The 24,979-nt window shown below is 39.4% G+C and overlaps 1 protein-coding gene across 4 annotated transcripts in view; it reads left to right on the forward strand.

Moving 5' to 3' along the window:
* The window catches only part of ZRANB1 (zinc finger RANBP2-type containing 1), a 65,967-nt gene that overhangs the window by 14,220 nt on the left and 26,768 nt on the right, over positions 1-24,979 (forward strand). For 2 of the 4 annotated variants that reach the window (XM_035724114.1, XM_027588475.2), the window contains exon 2: positions 10,007-10,857. The exons of 1 other annotated variant lie outside the window; for it this stretch is intronic. In XM_035724114.1, coding sequence (XP_035580007.1) covers positions 10,044-10,857 — 814 coding nt within the window. In that variant the 5' untranslated portion in view covers positions 10,007-10,043. Of the gene's footprint in view, positions 1-10,006; positions 10,858-24,979 lie in introns of those variants that run through there. One more of the 4 variants, XM_027588493.1, reaches the window with a different exon arrangement.

Raw genomic sequence — 24,979 nt, forward strand, 5'->3', positions numbered from 1 at the left:
CTCAAGTGTGCCACCCAGATGCCCCCAGTCTGGCTTTAATAATATTTTCTTTCTCAGGGATTAAATAAAATAAAAAAAAAACAAAATAAAAAATCCCTTAAGGTATTTTATAGTAGAGAACCGTGGTGAATATTCCCAGGTTGTTTTTTTTTCCCTACTCAATTTTAGATGCTAAATTTAGTATTATCTTTTTTAAAAAATTTTATTTATTTATTTGACAGAGACACAGTGAGAGAGGGAACACAAGCTGGGGGAGTGGGAGAGGGAGAAGCAGGCTTCCCATGGAGCAGGGAGCCCAACGCGGGGCTCGATCCCAAGACTCTGGGATCATGACCTGAGCCGAAGGCAGCCGCTTAACGACTGAGCCATGCAGATGCCCCAGTATATCTTGTTTTATAAATAACTTTTTTTTTTTTAAAGAGAGGGAGGTGGGGGAGGGGCAGAGGGAGAGAGAGAGAGAGAGAGTCCCAGGCAGGGCTCAGTCTCACGACCCTGAGATCATGACCTAGCCAAAATCAAGAGTCAGACGCTTAACTGACTGAGCCACCCAGGTAGGTACCCCTTATAAATAATTTTTTAAGGTCTTGCTTATTGCTCAACTTTTTAAAGATTTTGTAGTACTCAATCTAGATATGCTGTGGGAATATTCTCTGTAATTTTATTTATTTATTTAATTTAAAGATTTTATTTATTTGAGAGAGAAAGCAAGAAAGAGCACGCAAGCAGAGGCAGAGGCAGGGGGAGAAGCCAACTCCTGGCTGAGCAGGGAGCCTGATGTGGAACTCGATCCCCAGGACCCTGGGATCGTGACCTGAGCTGAAGGCAGACGCTTAATGACTGAGCCACCCAGGCGCCCAATTCTGTGTAATTTTATTTTATTTTTTTATTTTTATTTTTGATTTTATTTATTTGAGAGAAAGAAAGGGAGCACATGAGAGGGGGGAGGGTCAGAGGGAGAAGCAGACTCCCTGCTGAGCAGGGAGCCCGATGTGGGACTCGATCCCGGGACTCCGGGATCACGACCTGAGCCAGAGGCAGACGCTTAACCAGCTGAGCCACCCAGGTGCCCCCAATTCTGTGTAATTTTAAAAAGCAAAAATTTGAGCAAAATGTGTGTTAAATAAGTTTTTCTAAGTTTTCTCATTTAAATATAATCTGTCATAGTCATCTAAGAAGGGACTGCTTAGTGAGAAACTCATTGCCGTTCGTTAATAGTCCAGATTCTGGATTATTGGAATAAGTGACTATGGGCTGCAGTATAAATGTGTATTTATTATGTAATGTGTATAGTACCAACTTTGGAGCCAGAATCCCTGGCTGTGCCACTTAGTAGCTTTGTGACTTTGGGCAAGTTTCTCAACTTCTCTGTTCCTGTTTCCAGTTTTTAAAATTGGAGACAATACTAGTACCTGTTTCATAGGGTTCTGAGGATTAAAGTAGTTAATGTATATGCACAGTGCTTAGAACATGTGTAGCATGCTGTAAATGCTTAAGTTTTAGCTGTTTTCTTAGTTGGACAAGGCTGATCCCAACAAAATTGTGAGGAAGACAGAGTTGGCTTAGGCCTTCATCCATCTCTAATGACTGGGTGAGCAGTGCCGTTAGCCTTCGGCCATCTTTGGCGCTCCTTCCCAGGTTGCCCTTTGCTCAGCCTTTGCCTGCTTGTTCTCCTTGTCCCTGCAGTGTAAACCTAAATTACAAAATCCCCGTCCTATTTTCCTGTTAGTCATTACACTAGGAATCCTGAGAAAAATTATTGAGTTGAATGACTTTACATTATTAATAAATAACATTTGTGAATAACTTGGGTTTATAAAATAAGTTTTTTTTTCTTTTTAAGATGTCATTTTTAAGTAATCTCTACACCTACCTTGGGGCTTGAACTCACAACCCTGAGATCAAGAGTCACATGCTCTACTGACTGAGTCAGCCAGGCACCCCATATAAATAAGTGTTTTAATTAAAATAACTTTAGTGGATTGGAAGTTAGGGAAAATAACAAATTTGAGCAAAGTTGAAGCATTGGGAAAAATATATGGTAGCTCTGAGTTGGTTTTGCCTTGGAATATTTCATCCATTTGGTTTCCTCTGCTTTTCACATCCCTCCCCTCTCTCTTTCTTTCTCTCTCTCTTTCAAAGATTTTATTTTTTTATTTTTAAGATTTTATTTGACACAGAGAGAGACAGCGAGAGAGGGGACACAAGCAGGGGGAGTGGGAGAGGGAGAAGCAGGGTTCGCTCTGAGTGGGGAGCCTGATACGGGGCTCGATCCTAGGACCCTGGGATCATGACCCGAGCCGAAGGCAAACACTTAACGACTGAGCCACCCAGGCTCCCCTCAAAGATTTTATTTATCAGAGAGAGAGAGCACTAACAGGAGGGAGGGGCAGAGGGAGAGAGAGAAGCATACTCCCCGCTGAGCAGGGAGCCCAACATGGGCTTGATCCCAGGATGCTGGGATCATGACCTTAGCGTGACATGAGCCGAAGACAGACGCTTAACCAGCTGAGCCACCCAGGCGCCCCTATCTTTTTCTTTCTTTTACATCAGAACTCACTGATTATCTAAAAGTTCCAAGTTTGTACTCCTCCTTTCTCGAAATATCACACAAAAAGCATCCATAGTGTTTGGCAAAAAGATGGCCTTTAGTTGGGCTTAGGTATAGTAATGACTCTTGGTTTCTATGGATACTTTGTTAATTGGGATTGATGTGTTTAGTATGAACAGAGAATAGATAGGATAGTGAAAGAATCAAATTCTGAATGAGGTAGCATCTTTATAGTTCTTACAAATGTTATTTTTTAAATGCTGGGTTGATAATGCACTCTTGGAGCTAACCCACTTCCATTCATGTTTAAGAAAACCATTGTCATGTTTCATCTGATTAGATGCCCTGAACATTGTAGACCTTTGGTAACTTCTGTAGGTTGTTAGGTTACATTCGTTTTGTTTGGGATTATAATAGGGTGTGCATGATTGACTTGTGAAGTCTCTGAAACTGTCCAAATGAACCATGCTGAAATGGGTGGTATGGTAGTTAAAGATACATGCATGTATATATGTATGTATGTATAGGTGTATGTGTATAGGTTGTGTATATATGTATATGTAGTGTGTATATATGTATGTGTATATGTGTAGGAACTGAAGAATATAGAGGAAGTAGGCAAGATTACAGATAAAGCCCTAGTACATATTTAAAGAGGTAGAATTCCTCTTGAAAAGAGTGGAGTGTGGGGTATGGGGTGCTTGGGTGGCTTAGTTGGTTAAGCGACTGCCTTTGGCTCAGGTCATGATCTCAGGGTCCTGGGATCGAACTCCCCGCCAGGCTCCCTGCAGAGTGGAGAGTCTGCTTCTCCTGCTGCCCCTCCACCCTGCTTGTGCACACGCTCGCTCGCTCTCTCAAGTAAATAAATCTTAAAAAAAAATAGGGAGTAGATTAAAAGAAAGAGCATTATATTGTTTTGTGCAAGAGTTTTAACATATTGTAAATTTTTTTTTTTTTTAAGATTTTATTTGTCAGAGAGCTAGAGCGAGAACAAGCAGGGGAAGCTGCAGGCAGACAGGGAAGCAGGCTCCCTGCTGAGCAGGAAGCCCGATGAGGGACTCAATCCCTGGGATCATGACCTGAGCTGAAGGCAGAAGCTCAACTGACTGAGCCACCCAGGTGTCCTGACATAGGGTAAATTTTTGTGTCTATAGATCTAATCAATGGATTGCTAAGTAGTTTGAAAGAAAAACTATTAGAATTTTGTAGCTTTCATTACAGTTGTTCCTGATTCTGCAATGTTCACATATTAAAATGTAAACTTTATATTCTTTGTTATATTTCAGGGACTTAGGTTTGGTTGGAATGAAGTTAGATGTACTAGTTGTATGGGTAATTGGCTCAGTTAATCAGGCGCAGTGCTAGTAAGACCATGGTCACCATGGCAGGTGTTATTTAATTTTGTTATTTTAACTGAATTTACTTTGTCCAGCTTGTCCACAAATTTTTGGGAAGGGACCTGAGCAAGTATGTTTAATAAAGTAAGTTATGTAGATAACTATGATCTCTCTATAGGAGGAAGGGCAGCACATTTTTGAGATCTGATTCTTTTTTTTTTTTTGAGATTTTATTTGACACAGAGAGCACAAGCAGGGGGAGCAGCAGAAGGAGAGGGGGAAGCAGGGAGCCTGACACGGGCTTGATCCCAGGACCCTGGGATCATGACCTGAGCCAAAGGCAGATGCTTAACCCACTGAGCCACCCAGACACCCCTTGAGATCTGATTCTTGATTACTTTTTACAAAATTTCACATAGATTTAGTACTTTCAGAGGGTATTTAATGATCGTAAAAGTTTTTGTGACCTTTATAGGACACAAAGGACTTGTGTCCTTTACATTGCAGGACTTGAACAATTAACCAGCTCATGAGTGCCTACGGTTTGGTACCTAGTTGTTAGTGGTAGACGTTGTCTACTGAGGTCTTGCCACAGGAGTGGATCCCATCCTCTAAAATTTCTTTTTGCCTGAGATTGCTTTAAGCTCCACTCCTGTCTTTTCAGTACTCTCAGTGTGGTCTCTTCTGTGGATTTTACTAAACATAGGGCTGGCCCACATTCCATGCCACTTGATGCCCTGAGCCACAGTTTGTTTTTGTTTTTAATTATTTGAGAGAGAGAATGTGTGCATGCGCACTGAGCAAGCACAGGGGTGGGGAGAGCAGAGGGGGAGAGAGAGAGAGAGAGAGTAACTTAAGCAGACTCCATGCTGCTCGTGGAGCCTGATGTGGGGCCTGATCCCATGACCCTGAGATCATGACCTGAGCCAAAACCAAGAGTCTGCCCCTTAACAGACTGTGCTGCCCAGGCGCCCTTGAGCCGCAGTTTTCTTGGTGTCTCTGTCAAATAAATCTTAAAAAAAAAAGCCGCAGTTTTCGAAAGCTTGGCTACCTGATTGAAAACTGAGAATACAGGAAACACACACACGCAAATCGATATTCTGGAAATTAGCCCCAGGAGGAAATACAGTTAGTGCCAAATGCCAGTAGAAGTGTGATGGTTTGGAGTGTAGTTGAAGTGATTTGGAAAAAACTCATGAGAGAGATGAGACTTGAACTGAGCTTTAAAGAAGGGATGGGATTTGCCACAAGTTGAACATGTGCATCTGTTATGCTTGTGTTTGTAAAGGTAGTGCCTATCATTTGGGTGGGGTGGGGGTGGTACGTGCATGAGGCTGGGGTATGTGTGAGGTGTTTGGGAGCGAATCTGTGAGGTGGGTGTTGTGTGCGACTACTGGAAGGAGTTGGGAGTTCATTCAGTTGCAGAATTGTGTCGGAAAGAGTGCCTTGCTATTAGGAGGATTTTTCTGGTAACAGTAAGCTGGGTGGATTTAGAAAGGGAAGGCGCTTAGAAGGCTATTAGAGTAGTTCTGACCTGGACTGAGAAGGGTTGATGGCAGTGGGAAATGGGAAGAAAGGAACTGATTGGACAGAAACCACCAGAGAGACTCTGGTGGGGGGAAAGGCAAAATTCAAGAGGATTCTGCATTTCTGTGCTGGGTGCAGAGGTCCTCATGGTGTCCTTAATGGGTACAGGAGAAGTCAGGATTAAGAGTTTGCTGTGAGAGGAAGAGAAGAGGTTTAATGTGGGATGTGATACGGTATTGGAGCCCTGAAATGAGGTCAGATTTATGGATAGAGGGTTCACTGTACCATCAATCTTCAGGATCTTGCTCAAGGCCAGTTGTTTTTTCTGTTGACTGTTGTGAGGAAGGACAGTGGTGTAGAAAGATGTGGAGGAGAAAAGGGAATAACTGTGTGGGATTTTTGGCTTAAGAGTTAAGTAGTACTTTTTATATATCAATATTACAGTTCAGAATTACCATATGATGGTGTAACAGAAACTGAAAATTCAGCATGCTTGGAATAACCTAATTTTAACTTTCATCTGTGTTCCCCTAAGATGCTTTCTGAGCATTTATAAATTTCCATAGATTTATGTTAATATTTATATCAACAATTTATATTGAGTTAATATTTATATTACTGAATACAGACTCATATTTAATAAAGCTAATACGAAACCTTAAGGACTGCTATTAGTCCTTTGTTTGGACGACTTAACCATTTGAAACTAATAGGCAAATGGGCTTCTCTGTTTCTTTCTTTCCTTTTTTTTTTTTTTTGAAGATTTATTTATTTGAGTGAGAGAGCATGCACAGCAGGAGGAGGGGGAGAGGGAGAAGCAGACTCCCCACTGAGCAGGGAAGCCTGACCTGGGGCTCTCTCCCAGGACCCTGAGATCACATCCTGAGCCATTAGCAGACGCAACCAACTGAGCCACCCAGGCACCCTGCTTCTCTCTTTCTTACAGAGTTTATACATGATGAGGATTATTTCACATCTCCAGTTTTTTTTTTTTTCATAGGGTTTTAGTAGGTGGTTGGGAGAAGTTGTAGAGTAGCTACAATTTTGAGGAATTGCCTTTAATAGAGATCTATTTCTTCTACAGTGTTTAGTAATGCTTCACAAATATGACCATGGTCTAATTAATTATTAAGCATGACAATATAAAAAATGTTCAGTTGCTAGCCTCTGTTTTCCCCTGATCATTAATCCATATACCCTAATACTTGCGCTTTTATTATTATTTCAAGTGGGAAGTATATAATCAAAAGCATTGATCAGTTTAGAACTGCTTGATATACTTGGAGACATTATTCAGTCTGTCTACAGGTAGAGCTTGATGCACAAATGGATTCATGGATTCTTTGGTCCACAGGATGGGAATTGCTGGTATTGCATTCGAACCAAGGAATATTTGTTTGAAGAGTAGAAGTTGTGTCTGCTTCTCCTTAAAGAGGGTCCAGATTGTGCAGATTTTATTTTTGCTTTTATATTGTACCAATTAATTGAAGTATGATTCATTGGATAGAATTTAGAAGTCTGTTACATGTAAAATTAGACTTGTAAATTAAATTTACTTGGGTATATGACTGTATATTAAGAGATATTTAGTAACAGTTTTATTTCAGTGTATAATAGTAATTCTCAGAGCTGGTTGCTATTAAACATAATTTTATGTTTTTGGGGGGATTTTTGACAACTGGAAGAAAACGTGTGCTTAGTGTTAATTTCATCTCAATAATGCAAAAGCATATAGTTGAGCCAAAGTTATCTTTACTCTTCCATTCCATTTACTGAGTACAGCAGGTACAAATGGCTCTCTCAGATAATCCTCTCCAATGAGTTTTAGTTTTCAGTTACTAAAAAACGGTATTTCTACAAAGTCTTAATTTCCCATAGAGTTGATACTGTATACATCATTGTTTAATATAATGCACTTGCCTTAAAACTTTGGAGCATGGTTTTGGTATTGCTTAGTTACCTGGATTTTTTTTTTTTTAAAGATTTATTTATTTATTTGGGAGAGAGAGAGAGAGAGAGAAAGCACATGGGGGGGGAGGGTCAGAGGGAGAAGCAGACTCCCCGCTGAGCAGGGAGCCGGATGCGGGACTCGATCCAGGGACTCCAGGATCATGACCTGAGCTGAAGGCAGTCGCCCAACCAACTGAGCCACCCAGGCGCCCAGTTACCTGGATTTTTAAAGAGGGAGGCTATTTACCAGGCATATATGACAATGATTCTATTTTTTTATAGTAGTTTTTTTTTTTTTTGTCTTTTGTCACACGTGGACATTTAAACATGTGCTGGCACATTAGTTCCATGAAGATTAGCTAAGATAATGTAAGGTCACAAGCTGTTTAGTTGGGCCTGTAAACATATCAAAGTAAGACTTACTGAAGCAAGCATGATGTTTTGAATGTGAATATTTTAAATGAAATACTGAAATTACTTATAGTAGCCCTGGATGTGTATTCATTATGTCATTTGTTCTTGTCATAAGTTTCTACTTGATCATGTTTTTTTCCAATAGCACAAGCAACTTATTTATATTTCATTCCTGAGAAACTAAAGGAAGAAACTGCCTAATGAATATGAAAATTGCCATTAAATTAGATTGTCCATTTTATGGATGCTTGTATGATTATAGTTCCTTGCTCTTCAACACACTTTTGGACTGGTGTTAAGAGTGTGTGTAATCCATATGTACAAACTAAATTTCAAAATCTAAGCAATATAAATATAAATAACCTGGGTTAGGGAAAAAATACAGTTGCTGAAGGAGAAAAAGACTTCAGGGTAAATACAAGCCGTATTTATTTTTTGCTTTTTCTACTCACTTGGTTTACACCATCTTTTTCTTTTCAGTAATAACAAGTAATATGGGTAGGAACTGACTTAACACTACTAACTTAATATTAACAATGCCATTAGTGAATATACACACATGTTTAAGGCTTTAGAGAAAAATGTCTTTCCCGTGTCATGACCAGCCCAATCAGCTAATTTTATTGTTAAATAAATTTAATTTATTAAATTAAAGTGCTAAATACAGTAGTCCATTATTAAAAGAAACGAGTAGGATTAAAATAAAGGCTTTTTTAAAAAAATAAATACTTCTGGATAAAGTAGCAGGCTTCAAGTGAAACTCAGTTTTGGTTTCCTTTACAGGACTAGCTATTCACAGTCAGAACCACTTAGCACGCTTTGCCCGTAGAGTCTACTGAGGAAGTCAGAATCTGAGCCAGGATGAAGACTGAATCTTGTCTTTGGTCTGATTTATAAATCATACTTTTATTCTGACCATGTGCAAGGTGGAGGTTATAGCATGGAAACTAAAACCTTAGTAAGTGTGATTTTTATTTTGGCTAATAAATTATAGCCTTTCTTGTAGTGAATTTGTCCTCTTAACGGAGTTCACAGTATAAATGGAGTGAGGACTTGGCGGACAGAGACACAGTAATACACATACAAAGCCAAAGATTGAGCTTTTCAGGTCAGGAAAAATCTCTGTGAAAGGGAGGCAAAAGCTTCTCTTACTCTGCCTAGGATTTTTCACTTTTCTGGTTAAAAATAGGTGGCAGGATGATATTTAGTTGAGAAGGGATATAAGAAAATGGCTTTAGTGGCTGCCATTAAAAAAAGTAATTATTAAATTTGCTGTGGAAGTTACTTCATAAATTAGTTGGCATTAAATCATGAAGTCTTCATTTTAGTGTGGTGTTAGTAATAAGCCCAGGGAAGAATCCTAGGAACCTTTTTAAATATTGAATGTGTTTAGTATGAATTGAATTTTGAGTATGTTTTAAATATTGAATATTTTTCATAAAAGTTTGAATATTCAAAATTATATTGGTATTAACATGCTAGTAGTTATCTTAGGGACATTCCGGCGATTTTATTGTGCCAATAGGTGATGTACAGTTATTTTTTTTGTGCTCCAGACAGAACTAGATTTTGACGGTGTAGGCTATCAAGGAACTTAATCTGTATTTCAGTGTTATTTTCTGATTGTAAGGATTACTCTTCAACATTTTTCTTTTCTCCTGTGCTTATTAAGAGCAGTGGATAAGTAGTACCTTTAAGCTGCTTTTTCTTCCTTAGCAAAAATGATAGAATTGACTTTGTTTGATCTGAATTCTTCAGTAAATCAAACAGAACGATACTGTACCTAGAGAGCATAAGAATCTAAGTTGTTCAAAATTTGAGAATGGTTATGTGTTTATTTGGTTTGTGTTCTTTCCCTTCTCTTTGAATCTTAACTGTTGGTTACTTTTCTAAATTGATGGTGATGACCTGGCTTAAATTAAACATTTCTATTAGCGGCTTCTCTGTTTTAACTTGCTTCTGTCTTAGAACAAACGTCCCTTTATCTCCTGCTTATCTCTTTTGCATTCTAAAGTACAATTTCATTAAATCCCTGAGGTCTAAGATTTTTTCTTTGGGAGCTTATCTCTGGTGTCTCTAATGGAAAGTGGAAAAATAAGGATAGTTCATTGCTAAATCTTACAGGCTTCTTTTGAGAGATTTATATTTTACAAGTTGAAGGGTACTTTTGGGGCACAGAGATGGAATTATGTAGTTACTGTTTTAATAACCATGTCCTAATTATTTATAGCTTCCTGCCTGACATAACTCACTTCAAGAAGAGCACAATGTCAGAACGTGGAATTAAGTGGGCTTGTGAATATTGTACGTATGAAAACTGGCCATCTGCGATCAAGTGTACTATGTGTCGCGCCCAAAGACCAAGTGGAACAATTATTACAGAAGATCCATTTAAAAGTGGTTCAAGTGATGTTGGTAGAGATTGGGATCCTTCTAGCACTGAAGGAGGAAGTAGTCCTTTGATATGTCCAGACTCTAGTGCAAGACCCAGGGTTAAGTCTTCGTACAGCATGGAAAACGCAAATAAATGGTCATGCCATATGTGTACCTATTTGAACTGGCCAAGAGCAATCAGATGTACCCAGTGCTTATCCCAGCGTAGGACCAGGAGTCCCACAGAATCTCCTCAATCCTCAGGATCTGGTTCAAGACCAGTTGCTTTTTCTCTTGATCCTTGCGAGGAATACAATGATAGAAATAAACCAAACACAAGGACCCAGCATTGGACTTGTTCTATTTGCACATATGAAAACTGGGCCAAGGCTAAAAAATGTGTTGTTTGCGATCATCCCAGGCCTAATAATATTGAAGCAATAGAGTTGGCAGAGACTGAAGAGGCTTCTTCAATAATAAATGAGCAAGACCGAGCTCGGTGGAGGGGAAGCTGCAGCAGTGGGAATAGCCAAAGAAGATCGCCTCCCACTATGAAACGGGACTCTGAAATGAAAATGGATTTTCAGAGGATTGAATTGGCTGGTGCTGTTGGCAGCAAGGAGGAACTTGAAGTGGACTTTAAAAAACTAAAACAAATTAAAAACAGGATGAAAAAGACTGATTGGCTATTCCTCAATGCTTGTGTGGGTAAGTTTCTGCATTTTTTGAATGGGATGGGAAAAGGTATTAAAAATGACATGAAAGATCTAAGCAGGGTCAATATTATTTAGCATTTTGATCATTCAGCATGATAGCTGTACTCCCACTATGCATGCATGAGAATCTCTGTATTTGTGATTTTGTTATAACTTTGTTCTAAATTGCCTCCATTTCATTGTGTGTCTTTCCATCATTAGGGAGAAAAACTTTTTAAGTTAAAGCAAAGTTTTTTACACATCAGTAGGAGAAAAATATACCTGGAGTTTAAAGCTGCTCCTCTATTTATTGTAACAGGATGTGACTGAGGAACACCAGCTGCTGCTTCAGAGTGTTTGTAAACAGTGTGAGCATCTTGTGATGATAGACGCTTTAGTCAGATGTTAAAAATATCACAAAAATGTGACTCCAAGAAGTTGAACAAACATAATACTGACCTTGAAAATGCTGATGTTAATTTAACGTGAATGTCATATAATTAATATTTGCACATTTTATGAAACTGATTTCACGTAGCCAGCTGAATTCCACATTTCAAATTATGATTTGTATATTTTGTGGTATTAGTGCTTCCTAAAGAAATTTTGGATATTGGTCCCAGTTACTGATTCAGACCTGTCGAAGGACCAGGACATGTTGTGAGAGCAGGGTTTTCTCTAGTTAGACCTTGTGAGGTTAGTATTTGTGATGTAATTCACAAAAGGAGTTACTGGACTCCCTGTGCTTTTTTGTTTCTTTTTGAGTAGGTTAGCTTTTTGAATTTTATGATTTAAATTATTTGGATGGGGTGCTTACCTTGACATTTTGTTTTGTAAAGAAAATTTTTGTGAAGGATAATTTGGAGTGACTACTCAAGTTAAATATTGTGTGGAACAATAGCTAAGCCTTAAATATAGCTTAGCTGTATGTGTATGTTTTTTTTCCCCAGTATGAATTTCTTTTGTTTATCCTCCTGAATATAGCTCCAAGAACGGAAGACATAACTGTATGAACTTGTAAGTCCTAAGCGTAGATTTCAAGAAATCTTGAGTTTTTTATTTCAGTTTTGTTCCGGCAAAAAGAATGTACAAGAAGGTGAGTCCTTCTGAACACCAAAACACAGTAGGCACTTAGTAACTCTTGGCTCCAATTTTCTTGAGGACTAGGGATGAAAGCACACTGAGCCATTTTAGGCTATCTGTGTTTTTCCATTTCATCCCATTGATTTTTTTTTTCCTCTCAAGTTGGGGTACCCTATGTGGTATAATTTTCTTTTTTTTTTTAAAGGAGGTACAAAGAGTTTTATTTATTTTATTGACGCCAAAGTTGCAACATAAAATTCACCATTTTGAACGTGAACAAATCAGTGTCATTTAGTGCATTCAGAGTGTTGTGCAACCACCATCTGTCTGGTGCTAAAACATTTTATCACCCCAAAAGGAAACCCTGTACCATTAAGCAGTTACTCTACCTCCTCTCCTCTCCCAAGTCTGTCTGTGTGGATTTACCTATTCTGGATATTCCATATACAAGTGGAATCTTATGTAACCTTTTGTATCTAGGTGTGATTGTCCTTAAATTACCTCGATGCCTTTTGGAAACTCTTAAAATCATTTTTGCAGGTGGTAATGCGCTATGCATACCTTTAGTACAAGGTCGTGTTATAGTACACATAAGTTTACAGATGGAAATGAAGTACGTTGGGACAATTACTCACCTCTTTTGGGGTCATAGAATCCTTTAGAAGTCAGAGGTTCGTAGTTTCTTCAGGTTACTGGATCTCAGGATAAGAACTTCTACTTTGAAATATTTTCTCTTCTTGAAACACAAATTAGACCAATCAATATAACTTTGTCTATGTGGCTTTATTTCTTTATGACTACTCTCATTTTGTTGCACCCTTTTATTTCCACATATTCTTATTTCTTTTTTTTTTTAAAGGTTTTTTTTTTTTTTTTTTTTAATTTGACACAGAGAGACATAGAGAGGGAACACAAGCAGGGGGAGTGGGAGAGGGACAAGCAGGCTTCCCGCCGAGCCGGGAGCCCGATGTGGGGCTCGATCCCAGGACCCTGGGACCATGACCTGAGCCGAAGGCAGACGCTTTACCAGCTGAGCCACCCAGGTGCCCCTCTACATATTCTTATTTCTTTTGGGATAACCATCCTTGTACCTCTTTGCATTTTGATGGCTGTGATTTCATTTCATTTTATTTTTTATTTTTTTAAAGATTTTATTTATTTAACAGAGAGAGACACAGCGAGAGAGGTAACACACGCAGGGGGGGAGTAGGAGAGGGAGAAGCAGGCTTCTCTGCAGAGCAGGGAGCCTGATGCAGGGCTCGATCCCAGGACCCTGGGATCATGACCTGAGCCGAAGGCAGACACTTAACAACTGAGCCACCCAGGTGCCCCTGTGATTTCATTTTAAAGGTGGAACAAAAACTCACGCCAGCAGGACCAGTATTATATTTGATTTTATTTCATCTACCAAACAGTTTTGTCGTTAAGTCCCTACTCCCACTCCAGAGTTTCTAGGTTCTTAGGGCTAAGTATTAATTGTATTTAGTTCTTAGTAATGTGCATTCTGTTTTCCCTTTCAACAGATATTTTTTACTTCACCACACAATATGGTTCTGAACTGTTGTACCAATTATGACCGTGTCTTTTTTGGGTAATCCTATCCTGATTTGTAAACATCACTGAAAATGTGTAAAACATTTTTTTGTTTACCTTGTGTTGGGTTAATTAACAGAAGCCCCCATGTACTGAACATTAACCTTTACTTCCCCTTTTCTGCCTGCCTTATGTTCTCCAGATTTATGGTATATTATGGCTTGTCCATGTTAGGCATTTAAGAAAATCATCTTGGGCGCCTGGGTGGCTCAGTTGGTTAAGCGACTGCCTTCGGCTCAGGTCATGATCCTGGAGTCCCTGGATCGAGTCCCGCATTGGGCTCCCTGCTCGGCGGGGAGTCTGTTTCTCCCTCTGACCCTCCCCCCATCTCATGGGCTTTCTCTCTCTCTCTCTAATAAATAAATAAAATCTTTAAAAAAAATCATCTCTATGGTCCCTTTGGTAACACATTTACTAAAAAAAAATCATCTCTGAAGTATATACATTAAGCATAAAATATTTACTGAGTATAAAATTTATACTAAGTATAAAATGTGAGACAACCCCTTTGAAATTGGAAAAAGTCTCAACCTTTGCAGATTGTTAAAATAGGATTGAGGAGGATTCAGTTGTTAAGAAGGCAAAAGTAAACTGAAGTGCCAGCAGTATTGAGCAAGTTTCTTTTTTACATGACTGTTGGGTGTAAATTTCACCTAAGTCATTATTATTATCTTATGTGGTGAGCAGACATTGGGGACAGTGATGCCAAGACCTGACATCAATGAAAGTGGAATCTGGGGGTAGGAACCAGGATGGTAAAGGCAGAGGTGTGAATTTAAATGTGCAGTTGTCTCTGGAATGTCTGCAGTTTGGTGCCAGGTGTTTTCTGGGAGGTCATGTTGGTGCTAATCATAGACTGCCTTTCCTGCTGGATAGATCGTGTCCCTAGAGAATAGGGCAGTACTACCTAACACACCATTTTAATTCTGCTATTGTATTGAATCGGTTGCCCGTTAGAAGAACGTTTTAATCTGTGACCCAGGCTGATCCCTTGAAAAGATAAACAGGGTCACATAAGAATCCCAGATTAAATCTGTGGTGATAACTTTCTGTATTCCTGAACCCTGGACTTGTGTAACCAGTCGTGTACACCACATTTTTCCTTGAATAGCTGATATTTCCATATTCTTCCCAATTCAGCGAAGCTGAAACTGAACTGGTCTCTCCCTTAAACCTATTCTTTCATAATCCCCTTTCTCCCTTGATGACAAGTTTATCATCCCACCGGCTGTGCCCACAGCCTCGGTCATCCTTGATTCTCCTTTTTCTCATTCCTTTCCGACTTGTCAGAAAATCTTACTGACTCTGCCTTCAAAATACATGGAGAATCTGTACTTCTCACTACCCTGGTCCAAACCATGATCCCCTCTGTCCTTTTTTTCTTTTACAAATGTTCTCCACCTAGGAGCTACTCTTCTAAAACTGCTCAGAACTCTTCAGTGATTGTGTTGCTCAGAGTAAAAGCCAGAGTCCCTCAAAGACACTCTAGGCCCCCTCAGCTGTGTCCTGCACCTTCCCCCGCCCCCATTCCGCCTCCTGTCTGTTGCTCTCAGCCTCACTTACTCACTTCAGCCACTCTGGCCACCTTTCTTCTCTACAAATAAGCCTCAAACCTTTGTACTTGCTGTTTCCTCTGCCTGGAATGCTCATTTTCTGGATTGCAGGATTAGCTCATTTAGTTGCTTAAGCTCTTTGCTCAGTTGTAGCCTTCTCGTTGAGGCTTCCCGGACCGCTGTATCTACAGGTCCAGCCCTGTCCTCGTCCCCTTCCCCCGGTTTTAATTTTCTTTACAACACTTGTTACTTTCCACTTTATTATTGGTCTCTTTTCTTCCTTAGAATTTAAGCTTGGTGAGGGCCAGGAATTCTGTTTCCTTCACAGCTGTATCCTCGTACTTAAAATAGTGTCTGATATATAGCAGGCGTTCAGGCATTTGTTAAATCATTCAGCAAATACGCCCTTGTGGAAACTGAGATCCGGACACATAGACCTTTATGCTTCTTTTCTGAATTTCTAGATTTTTTACTTTCTTCCTAGCTTTCTGTATTTTTTACTTTACAAACTACCCCTGGGCTTGACCCAGTGGGAGCCAACTTGACTTCTCCCTATTAGGAGAAGAAAGGAAGTTGGTACAACAGTCTTCTTGAAAGAGGTAGGCCTCAGTTTATCACTGGGCAGTCTATGGATACGAACAGTCTGAAGTCAGATTTCTTTACCTTAAATTTCTCTGTCTTCCTGCCTTCACTGATGAATATTTGACAGTTTGATGCATATTTGATATAAAGAAAAAAAATCACGTGTTTGCTATACCTGAAGTCCTAAAGCAAATAAAATTTTTACTTGAATACTTTATATTCGTCATTGGATCTGTTGTTGCAATTTGGCATTTTGTCTCATGTCTTCAACAACAGCTGCGTCTTTCTTATGTTTGGCTTGTCCAGTGACCCTGCTAATGAAGATGGGAAGGATTTGAGATTGGGGGTCAGGGTGGTGGTGTAGGTGTAGGGGAAAAAGAATCATACATAACAAATACATGTTGAAACTGGATTTTTAAGCTGAAAATATTCATTTGCCCCATGGCAGTGGCATTATAGGAAATGTGTGCATCAGTAATGTCTCCTGCTCTTCTCAGGCTTTGGGGTGACCTGAAGCATACACTTGTGTCCTCCCGCCCCCCCCCTTTTTTTTTTAAAGATTTTATTTATTTGAGAGAGAATGAGAGAGAGGGAGAGCAAGAGAGGGGGGAGGGTCAGAGGGAGAAGCAGACTTCCCACTGAGCAGGGAGCCTGATGCAGGGCTCGATCCCGGGACTCCAGGATCATGACCGGAGCCGAAGGCAGTCGCTTAACCAACTGAGCCACCCAGGCGCCCTGTGTCTCCCCCCTTTTTAATTAACATATAATGTATTATTTGTTTCAGGGGTACAGGTCTGTGATTCATCAGTCTTACACAATTCACAGTGCTCACCATAGCAGATACCCTCCCCTCCCCGATGTCCATCACCCAGCCACCCCATCCTTCCCACCCTCCCCTCCCCTCCAGTAACCCTCAGTCTGTTTCCTGAGATTAAGAGTCTCCTATGGGGGGTGCCTGGGTGGCTCAGCCGTTAAGCGTCTGCCTTCGGCTCAGGTCATGAGGATTGAGCCCCGTGTAGGGCTCCCTTGCTCAGTGGGAAGCCTGCTTCTTCCTCTCCCACTCCCCCTGCTTGTGTTCCCTCTCTCGCTGTCTCTCTCTCTCTGTCAAATAAATAAATAAAATCTTTAAAAAAAAAAGTCTCTTATGGTTTCTCTCCCTCTCTGGTTTCGTTTGTGTCCCCTGTTGAGAATCACTGAGTTACGGGCTAAATCAGAATCTCCTTATCAGTGAGCATGCTGAAATGGAATCATGAGGATTGTAGTCTGGGGTATTCCTGAGCAAAATTTTGATGTGTCTAAAAACTTACATGATTTTTTTTTTTTTAAGATTTTATTTATTTGAGCGAGAGAAACAGCGACAAGAGAGCATGAGCAGGGAGGAGAGGGAGAAGCAGGCTCTTGGCTCAGCAGGGAATCCGGTGCAGGGCTGATGCCAGGACTCCGGGATCATGACCTGAGCGGAAGGCAGACGCTTAACTGAGCCACACAGGCGCCCCATAACTTACATGATTCTTAAAAACATAGGAAATATGTTAGAATTGACTTTTTCTTTCAGGTTGTCTGCAAGGATAGTTCTATTTGATCAAATACTTCTCTTCTCATAACTGTGTTGAAAATCAATATTTGTGGCTGTTATTTTCTGCCCTGACGCCAATTGTGTTTTGTCCGCTTGCCTGTGTACCGTGTCCCACATAGCCACTCCAGGGCACCAGATGCAACTGTAGAAACACCTATGACTTATATGGTGCTAAACATGTCAGAATGTGTTTGTCTGCTTTCACTGATACTCTTTTTTCATTGTATTTTTTAATTTTAAAAATTTTTTTACCTTTGTCATTTTTAACAAAAATTAGTAAGGTATAGGCTTATTACATTTAAAAATACTGTTTATTTTGGTATCATTAAGAATTGTAGCTATGAATGGTTTTTTTCAAGGAAGTAACTATTAAGGTTGTGTAAATGTTTTTCTGGAAAAACAAATGTGTTGCAAAATGTAATGTTCTAAGGTAATTTTTTTAATGGTGACTTTATTATTTAGTTTAGAGATATAGTGTGTCTGGTCAAATGAGTGTTGTACAATAATCCAAACAAAATTTTACTAACTTCGACAGAAGAAAAAGTCCTGTATAATTAGTTTTTGAGAGATGGAAATACTATGAACTGCAATGATAATAAGGTGATATATACCAAGGACAGTACCACATCAGAACAAAACAAAAGGAAATCCTTGACATAAGATGCAATGGCGATTCTACCTATTTATTAAGATGTCTTTGTGGCTGACTTTTTAACTTTAGAGGAAGCTGAGGGCATATAAATTAGTGTAAGGAAAGAAATGGAAGAGGCTTCTATTCTCTAGTTTGGTGTTCTTTGGCTTTAAAAATTAATTTGCTGCACAGAGATACCTTACTGATGACTTACTTGAAGGTACAAAACATGAAATATCTTGCAAAATATGCTATTAGGGAGAGGAGTTGGTGTGTAAAGTTGTATTTATTAGATGCCCAAAACTGCTTGCTTTCACTGCCCCCCCCGGCCCAGCCTTTTCTGATTTACACAACTGATTGAAATAGTGTAACAGGCAGAGTAATGCCTTCTGGCCCCCCAAGGCATTTGAATTCTAATCCCCAGAGTATATGAATATGCTGCTTTACGTGGCAAAAGGGATCTTGCAGATGTAGTTAAATTAAGGACCCTCAAATGGAGAGAGATGGACCTCCTGTTATTTGGGTGGGCCCAGCATAATCATAAGGGTCCTTATAAACGAGAGAGAGACAGGAGAACGTATGTCACAGAAGGAGATATGACAGTGGAGCAACAGAGGTCCTAGTGGTGCGGGGCTGTGAGCTGAGGAATGCTGGCAGCCTCTATAAGCTGGAAGAGGCAAGGCTCCCCTAGACCCTCCCCAAGGAGTACACTTTGGTTTTAGCCCAGTGAGAGCCATGTGGAACTTCTGCTCTTGCTCAGATTTTAAAATAAAAGATCTGAATTGTTTTAAGCCACTAAATTTGTAGTAATTTGTTAGAGCAGCAATAGGAAATTAATATGAACAGCATTTTTTTTTTTTTTTTTTTCATTACAAATAGCAAGTCCAGGGTGTCGTGTGTGTTTCTGATCTCTTGGTTATAAATCACAGGTTTCCATAACCCTGGCTTGGGTTTAGTAAATTTGGTAGAACTGCTCACAGAACTCAGGAAAACCTTTTACTTACTAGATGACTAGTTTATTATAAAAGGCTTGAACTCAGGAACTAGATGGAAGAGACGTAGAGGGCAAGGAAAGGGGCTTTCGGTGTCCCGTTGGCTGCCACTCTCCCGGCACCTCCGCAGGTTCAGCAGCCCGGAAGCTTACGGAGACTGAATCACACAGGTGAGATCGATCAGATCATTGGCCACAGGTGAATAATTCACCCTCCAGCTCCTCTCCTTTCCCAGTAGGTGGGAGCGGGATGGTGCTGGAAGTTCCAACCCTTTAATCCCAGGGTTGGTTCCCTTGGCACCCAGCCCCCGTCCTTAGGTGTTTTCCAGAAGTCACCTCATTAACATAAACTCAGAAGTGGAGAAAGGGACTTGTTTTATGAATAACAAAAGACATTCAGTTTTCCCTTTATCTCTCTGGAGCAATTTCAGGAACTGGGAACAAAACTAAATATATTAACAAAAGCTGCCCCTAGGGATCTTACTTAGGAAATTACAGGGGTTTTAGTAATTATGTGCCAGGAACAGTAGATACATATTTCTTAATCACAGTGGGTCTTTCTTTAGTTAGTTTTCTTTGTTTTTGCTCTGTGTTTGAAAGTACTGTTACAGGAATTTTTGAATAATGTTTGATGCCTGTGAATATTAATGTTTCCAATCTTGCCTTTTTTCCAAGTCAACTAAATAAATATGCCTAAATGAAGCTGATTGTCGAGCCCCAAGATAGTCTGTCACTTGCTAATAGTTCTGGGCATTGCATGATTAGGTCACATTATTTGTGCGGTTTTTAGTATGACATTTCTGTAGTATTCTGTTTGTTTTGCTTGTGTTTGCCTGTTTTCAGTTTGGTATACTATAGCCGTTTGGAAAATCTGTTTTCCACCTTGAGAAGTTTTTCTGCCCTATGGATCGCCTTTGCGGCCATCATCACTTCTGAGTTGGTAGTCCAATAGCAGATCTTTGTTCTAATATTTAATTTTTAGAGATCATTTTCTGGGAGTTCAGAGAAGGAGTTAATGAAATTGTTCACTGTTCTCATAGATTTAGGTTATGGTTATTTTTTAAGTGCTGGATTTATTCCAGGATGCTAGTGAACCATTTTGTTTGAGTATGAACTTGATTTTGTATTGGTACGAGACTGAGTGTTTTACTGAAAGATACTCTTCTGATTTTAGAGTCCTTTTTCCCTTAATACTTGGCTTTTTTTCCTTAATACAGGTAGAACCTGACAAAGGTCTTGGACGTCTTAATAGTCTTTGACATTTAAAACCATCACATTAAAAAAAAGCATAAAAAAATAAAAATGGTTTGTTAAAATATCCTATTGAAAGCTTTTAATAGAATCCAAAATACATGCAGACTCCTGCAGCAGATCTTTGGCACTGTATCCATAAAAGGAAAGTAAGCTGCTAGAGTGCCGGCAATGCCTTGTATGTCCTTGGTTAACTCTGTGATACTCTTACGTGGACGTGTGTGTGTAGCTATCAAAACTGAGGTGTCTTTTCACTCCATACACATTCTGGGTTGTGGATCTCCTTCCTATCCAAGGTAGTTGATGTTATAGGTAATAGAATTATTTTTAGCACTGTGAATGGAGTATCTCTTCAGATAGCTTTTGTCTTGTTTTTCTTCAAGTTTCTAAGGATTTTCTCTTGTGATTGGCACTCTGGATATAAGAATTTTATGTTACGATTTTTAAGAAAATTGTGATAATTCTCAGCAATGTCAAAGATTCTAATCAGTAGGGAACATGCACATACTTTGTTTCTCCTGGCCAGTTCATTCTGGCTTTGAAAGTGCTTCCTGACACCTGGGATGAGAAAGAAGTTTCTAGGAATGAGTGTGTCCGTTAAGGCAAATGGATGGGAATGGCAGAAATAGAGCCTCCGTGGCATACTGCTGGTTGCCTTTGGTCTGAAACGCAGTATTTGTCTTTTAGAAATGATTGATTATACTGGCCGGCCAACTAATAATGTGCCTCCTTAATGCTGAGAATGGGGGTCTGTCAGGTGATTTTTGATTCTGTGGTACTGACATTTGAATATGCATCATTGATTTAGTAAAAGCTTTCATTTTTAAAAAGCATTATATTAAATGAACACATTGAGTTATGAAATCCAAATGTATTGTTTAAATATTGAATATAAAAAGATGTGTTTAGACTCAGCGAACTTTACTGTTTACCATAAAATAACTTTAATTGAAAACATTTATTAAAGAAAACTATTTAAAAAATCAAGCAGTAGAGAGGGAAGAGTTTATAAAGAAAAACAGTAGTTTTTCTTTTTTTCACTCCCAGTCCTGCTGTGCAGAGACAGCTTTTTGCCCCATCAACCTTTTATTGTGAGAAATTTCAAAACATGAAGAAAAGTTAGAAGTATAACTATATTATATGCCTTTGACCTACATTTTCCAGTTGTTAATACTTTGCCACATTTACTCTCTATTTGTCTTTATTTCTCCTGAACCATTTGAGAGGTAATTGCAGATGTCGTGACATTTTGCCCCTAAATAGTTCAGCATGTGTGTCCTAAAAACAGACATTTTTCCCTGCATAACTACATAATATGATTATCCAGAAAATTTAATATTCAAAGTCCATACTCAGTTTCACTGATAGCTATTGATCCAACCCCATTCAATCAAGGATTGTACATTTTATCTATTAGTGTTCTCTCGTTAGGCCCCTCTTTTCTAAACGGTGCCTCAGATGGTTTTTGGCTTTGTTTATTCTTTCATGAGAGAAACATTTTTTCTTTTCTTTTAAAGATTCTACCTATCTATTTGACAGAGAGATAAAGAGCACAAGTAGGCAGAGCGGCAGGGAGAGGGAGGAGCAAGGCTCTCCACTGAGCAGGGAGCCCGATGCGGGGCTCGATCCCAGGACCCTGGGATCATGACCTGAGCCGAAGGCAGACGCTTAACCAACTGAGCCACCCAGGAGCCCCGAGATAAACATTTTCAAAGAGTCGAGGCAATTTTTTCACAGAATTACACTCAATTTGGAAATTAATAGATTAAATTAAAATATTTTATCTTTTTTGGGGGGAGGGAGGAATACTACATAAGTGATATTGTTTGAAACAGTACCTCTGATATGTCTGAATTGTGTCCTTGTATCATTTTTTCTCTTTTTTAAAAATTTATTTTAACTGTGGTAAAATACATGGGACAAAATTTGTAATCTGAACCATTTTTTTTTTTAAGATTTATTTATTTTAGAGAGAGCACAAGTGGGAGGGGCAGGGAGAGGAAAAGAGAATCTCAAGCAGACTCCCTACTAAGCGTGGAACCTTACACGGGGCTCAGTCTCAGGACCCTGAGGTCACTACTGAGCCGAAACCAAGAGTCGACACGTAACTGACTGTGCCACCCAGGCGCCCCACCATCTTAACCATTTTTAAGTGTACGGTTCAGTGGTATTAAGTACATTCATATTGTGCAGTCATCACCACCATTCCTCTCTGGAACTTTTTTCATTTTGCAAAACAACTCTCTATCCATGAACAGGAGATCCCATTTCCCCCTCCCCTAGCCCCCCGGCAACCACCATTCTCGTTTCTGTCTCTGCGCATTTGACTGCTCGCAGTACCTCACATAAGTGGAATTTATGGTGTTTGTCCTTTTGTGACTGGCTTGTTTCATTTAGTGGAATGTCTTTAGAGTTCATTCATGTTGCAGCACCTGTCAGAATTTGCTTCCTTTTTAAGGCTGAATAATATTGTATGTATATACCACATTTTGTTCATATCTGGATGGACACACCAGTCTTCTTGTTTCATCAAGTTTAGACATTATGTACTGACTTCTTTTAACAGTATATGAGAGTTGGGTTCATTTTTAAATAATAAAAGAGCATGCTCATTGTAGAATATTTCAGAGATAAGCTATGAAAAAATAATAGTGTAAAGCATTTGTGTCTAGAGGAAATGTGTCATGTTATTTTGTATTTTCAGTTTTTTTTTTTACATATTTTTATGTAATTGAAATGACTTTTTTGTTGAACTTTATATTTTGAAGTGATTAGAATGTTTTCATCTTTTAAAAAATGAATGTGTAACAGGACATTAAGTTGCTATACTTTAACTTGGCCCTTACTTAGCCTTTTGGGTTATTTGAACATTTTTTATTCTGATAGTGTTTTCCTGAGCAAAATTATCAGCATTTCTAACTATTTTCTTAGATTCCCTGAAATGGGATTACATGATCAAACGATATGAACATATGCATATTGGTAAATAGCTGCCTGGAAGAACTGCCTGGATTGTACCCCATCAGCGGGGTCAGAGCGACGTTGCGGCTGGGTCTTTCCTTGGGGTTTATTAGTAAGGGAGGTGTATTGTCTTGTTTAGTCATTTGTATTTTTCCCTGTGAATTGCTGATTTATGTCTTCTGTCCATTTTTCTTTTATTTTTAGCAAGTTATATGAAGTCTAAATATAAATAATACACTAAAAACTGTACCAATCATATTTCCTGCAAATTCCCCCCCCTTTTTTAAGTGTGGGGAGAATTATATTAATGACACTTTATCTTTGTTGTCTTACACAGTCTTTCAGATTGAACTAAGAATTAAAATTTTCTAAATTCCATTAATATTTATTTATGATTTTATTTATTTGTCAGAAAAAGAGAGCGCAAGCAGGGGGAGCAGCAGAGGGAGAGGGAGAAGCAGGTCCCCGCTGAGCAAGGAGCCTGATGCGGGACTCGATCCCAGGACCCTGGGATCATGACCTGAGCCGAAGGCAGACATGCAACTGACTGAGCCACCCAGGCGTCCCTTTTAATATGACTTTAAATAAATTATTTCCCTGTGGGTTTGGGTGGTTCTTTTATACGTAAAATGATTCTGCATCATTTGTTTTGAGGCTCTTTATTTTGACGTTTGTTTTTTACATCAGTATCATACTTTTCCTTAAGTAATTATGGTTTTATGTATTTAAACATCTGATAAGGCAAGTGTTCATCCTGTTCCACCCTCCAGTTGCTTTCCAAAATTGACTTAGTTTTTGCCTTTTCTTTATTGGTCCATTTATTTTCACACTTAGATATTCATGGAGTGTTTTCCTAAGCACTGTGAAGGAAGTCATGGCTCTCCGTGAGCTTGTGCCCTGGTAGAGGAAGATAAAATCCAGTAAGTCAATATAGTGTGATGAGTTTAGTAGAGGAAGGATAAGTTGCCGGAGGAGTGTATACCCTAATCTCATTTGAAGATCTGGAGAGGGCTTTAAGGAGGAAATGACATCTAAGCCAAAACCTTAAAGAGAGGAGGGAAGAATGTTTTGATCTGAGGGAATGGCATGTGTGAAGACCCATTAGACAAACTGATGGAGTTAGCAGGGTTGATGTGTAGTGTGGGAGCTCCAGGGTGATGCTGTGGGGTAATGCTGGACCTTTCAAGGCCTGTGGACCTGGTTAAGGAGTTTAGCTTTTAACGTAAGGGCAGTGGTAAACATTCCAAAGGAGACTGCCTTAATTAGATTTGTGGTTTAGAAAGAACACTTCGGTCATAGTATGGAGACTAGATTGGAAGAGAACAGCACTAGAGGTAAGCTAACCACTCAGAACGTTACACTAATCTTAGGGAGAGTGCAGTCTTGACCTAGGATAGAGGCAGTAGAGATGGGGCGGGGGATGTATTTGAGAGAGACTTAAAAGGCAGGATTGACAAAACTTGGCAAAATTGATATGGGGCCTGAGGGGAGAGTTAAGAAAGATGTCCAGGGTTTTGGTTTGGACACTTGGGTTTGGATCATTTTTCCTAAGCATAGGAGATGTGAAATTCAGTTTTAGACAGGATGGTAGTGAGGCTGTCTAATGGGTTGTTGGATATATGGGCCTGAAACTTTTGAGGAAAATCTCCCACTCCATTTATATGGATACTTGTGTGGCCGTGGGAGTTCACTGAGGCTGTGGAACTTCTCTAGCAGTGGCAAATAATAGGAACTTTCTTGTTTTGTGCTTCTACCTGGGAACCTTATCAAGATGGACTAAGTAACGTTTTAACATGTCTTCCATTTTGATGATTCTGCCCTGATTCTGTCAATATCTTTGGCTAGAAGAAGAGTTACATGGACATATTATGAACAGTGTAATGTTATATGTCATAAGAGTTTTTCCTTTTGTAA

The sequence above is a fragment of the Zalophus californianus genome, chromosome 15, assembly GCF_009762305.2.
Source record: "Zalophus californianus isolate mZalCal1 chromosome 15, mZalCal1.pri.v2, whole genome shotgun sequence".
Taxonomy (NCBI): domain Eukaryota; kingdom Metazoa; phylum Chordata; class Mammalia; order Carnivora; family Otariidae; genus Zalophus; species Zalophus californianus.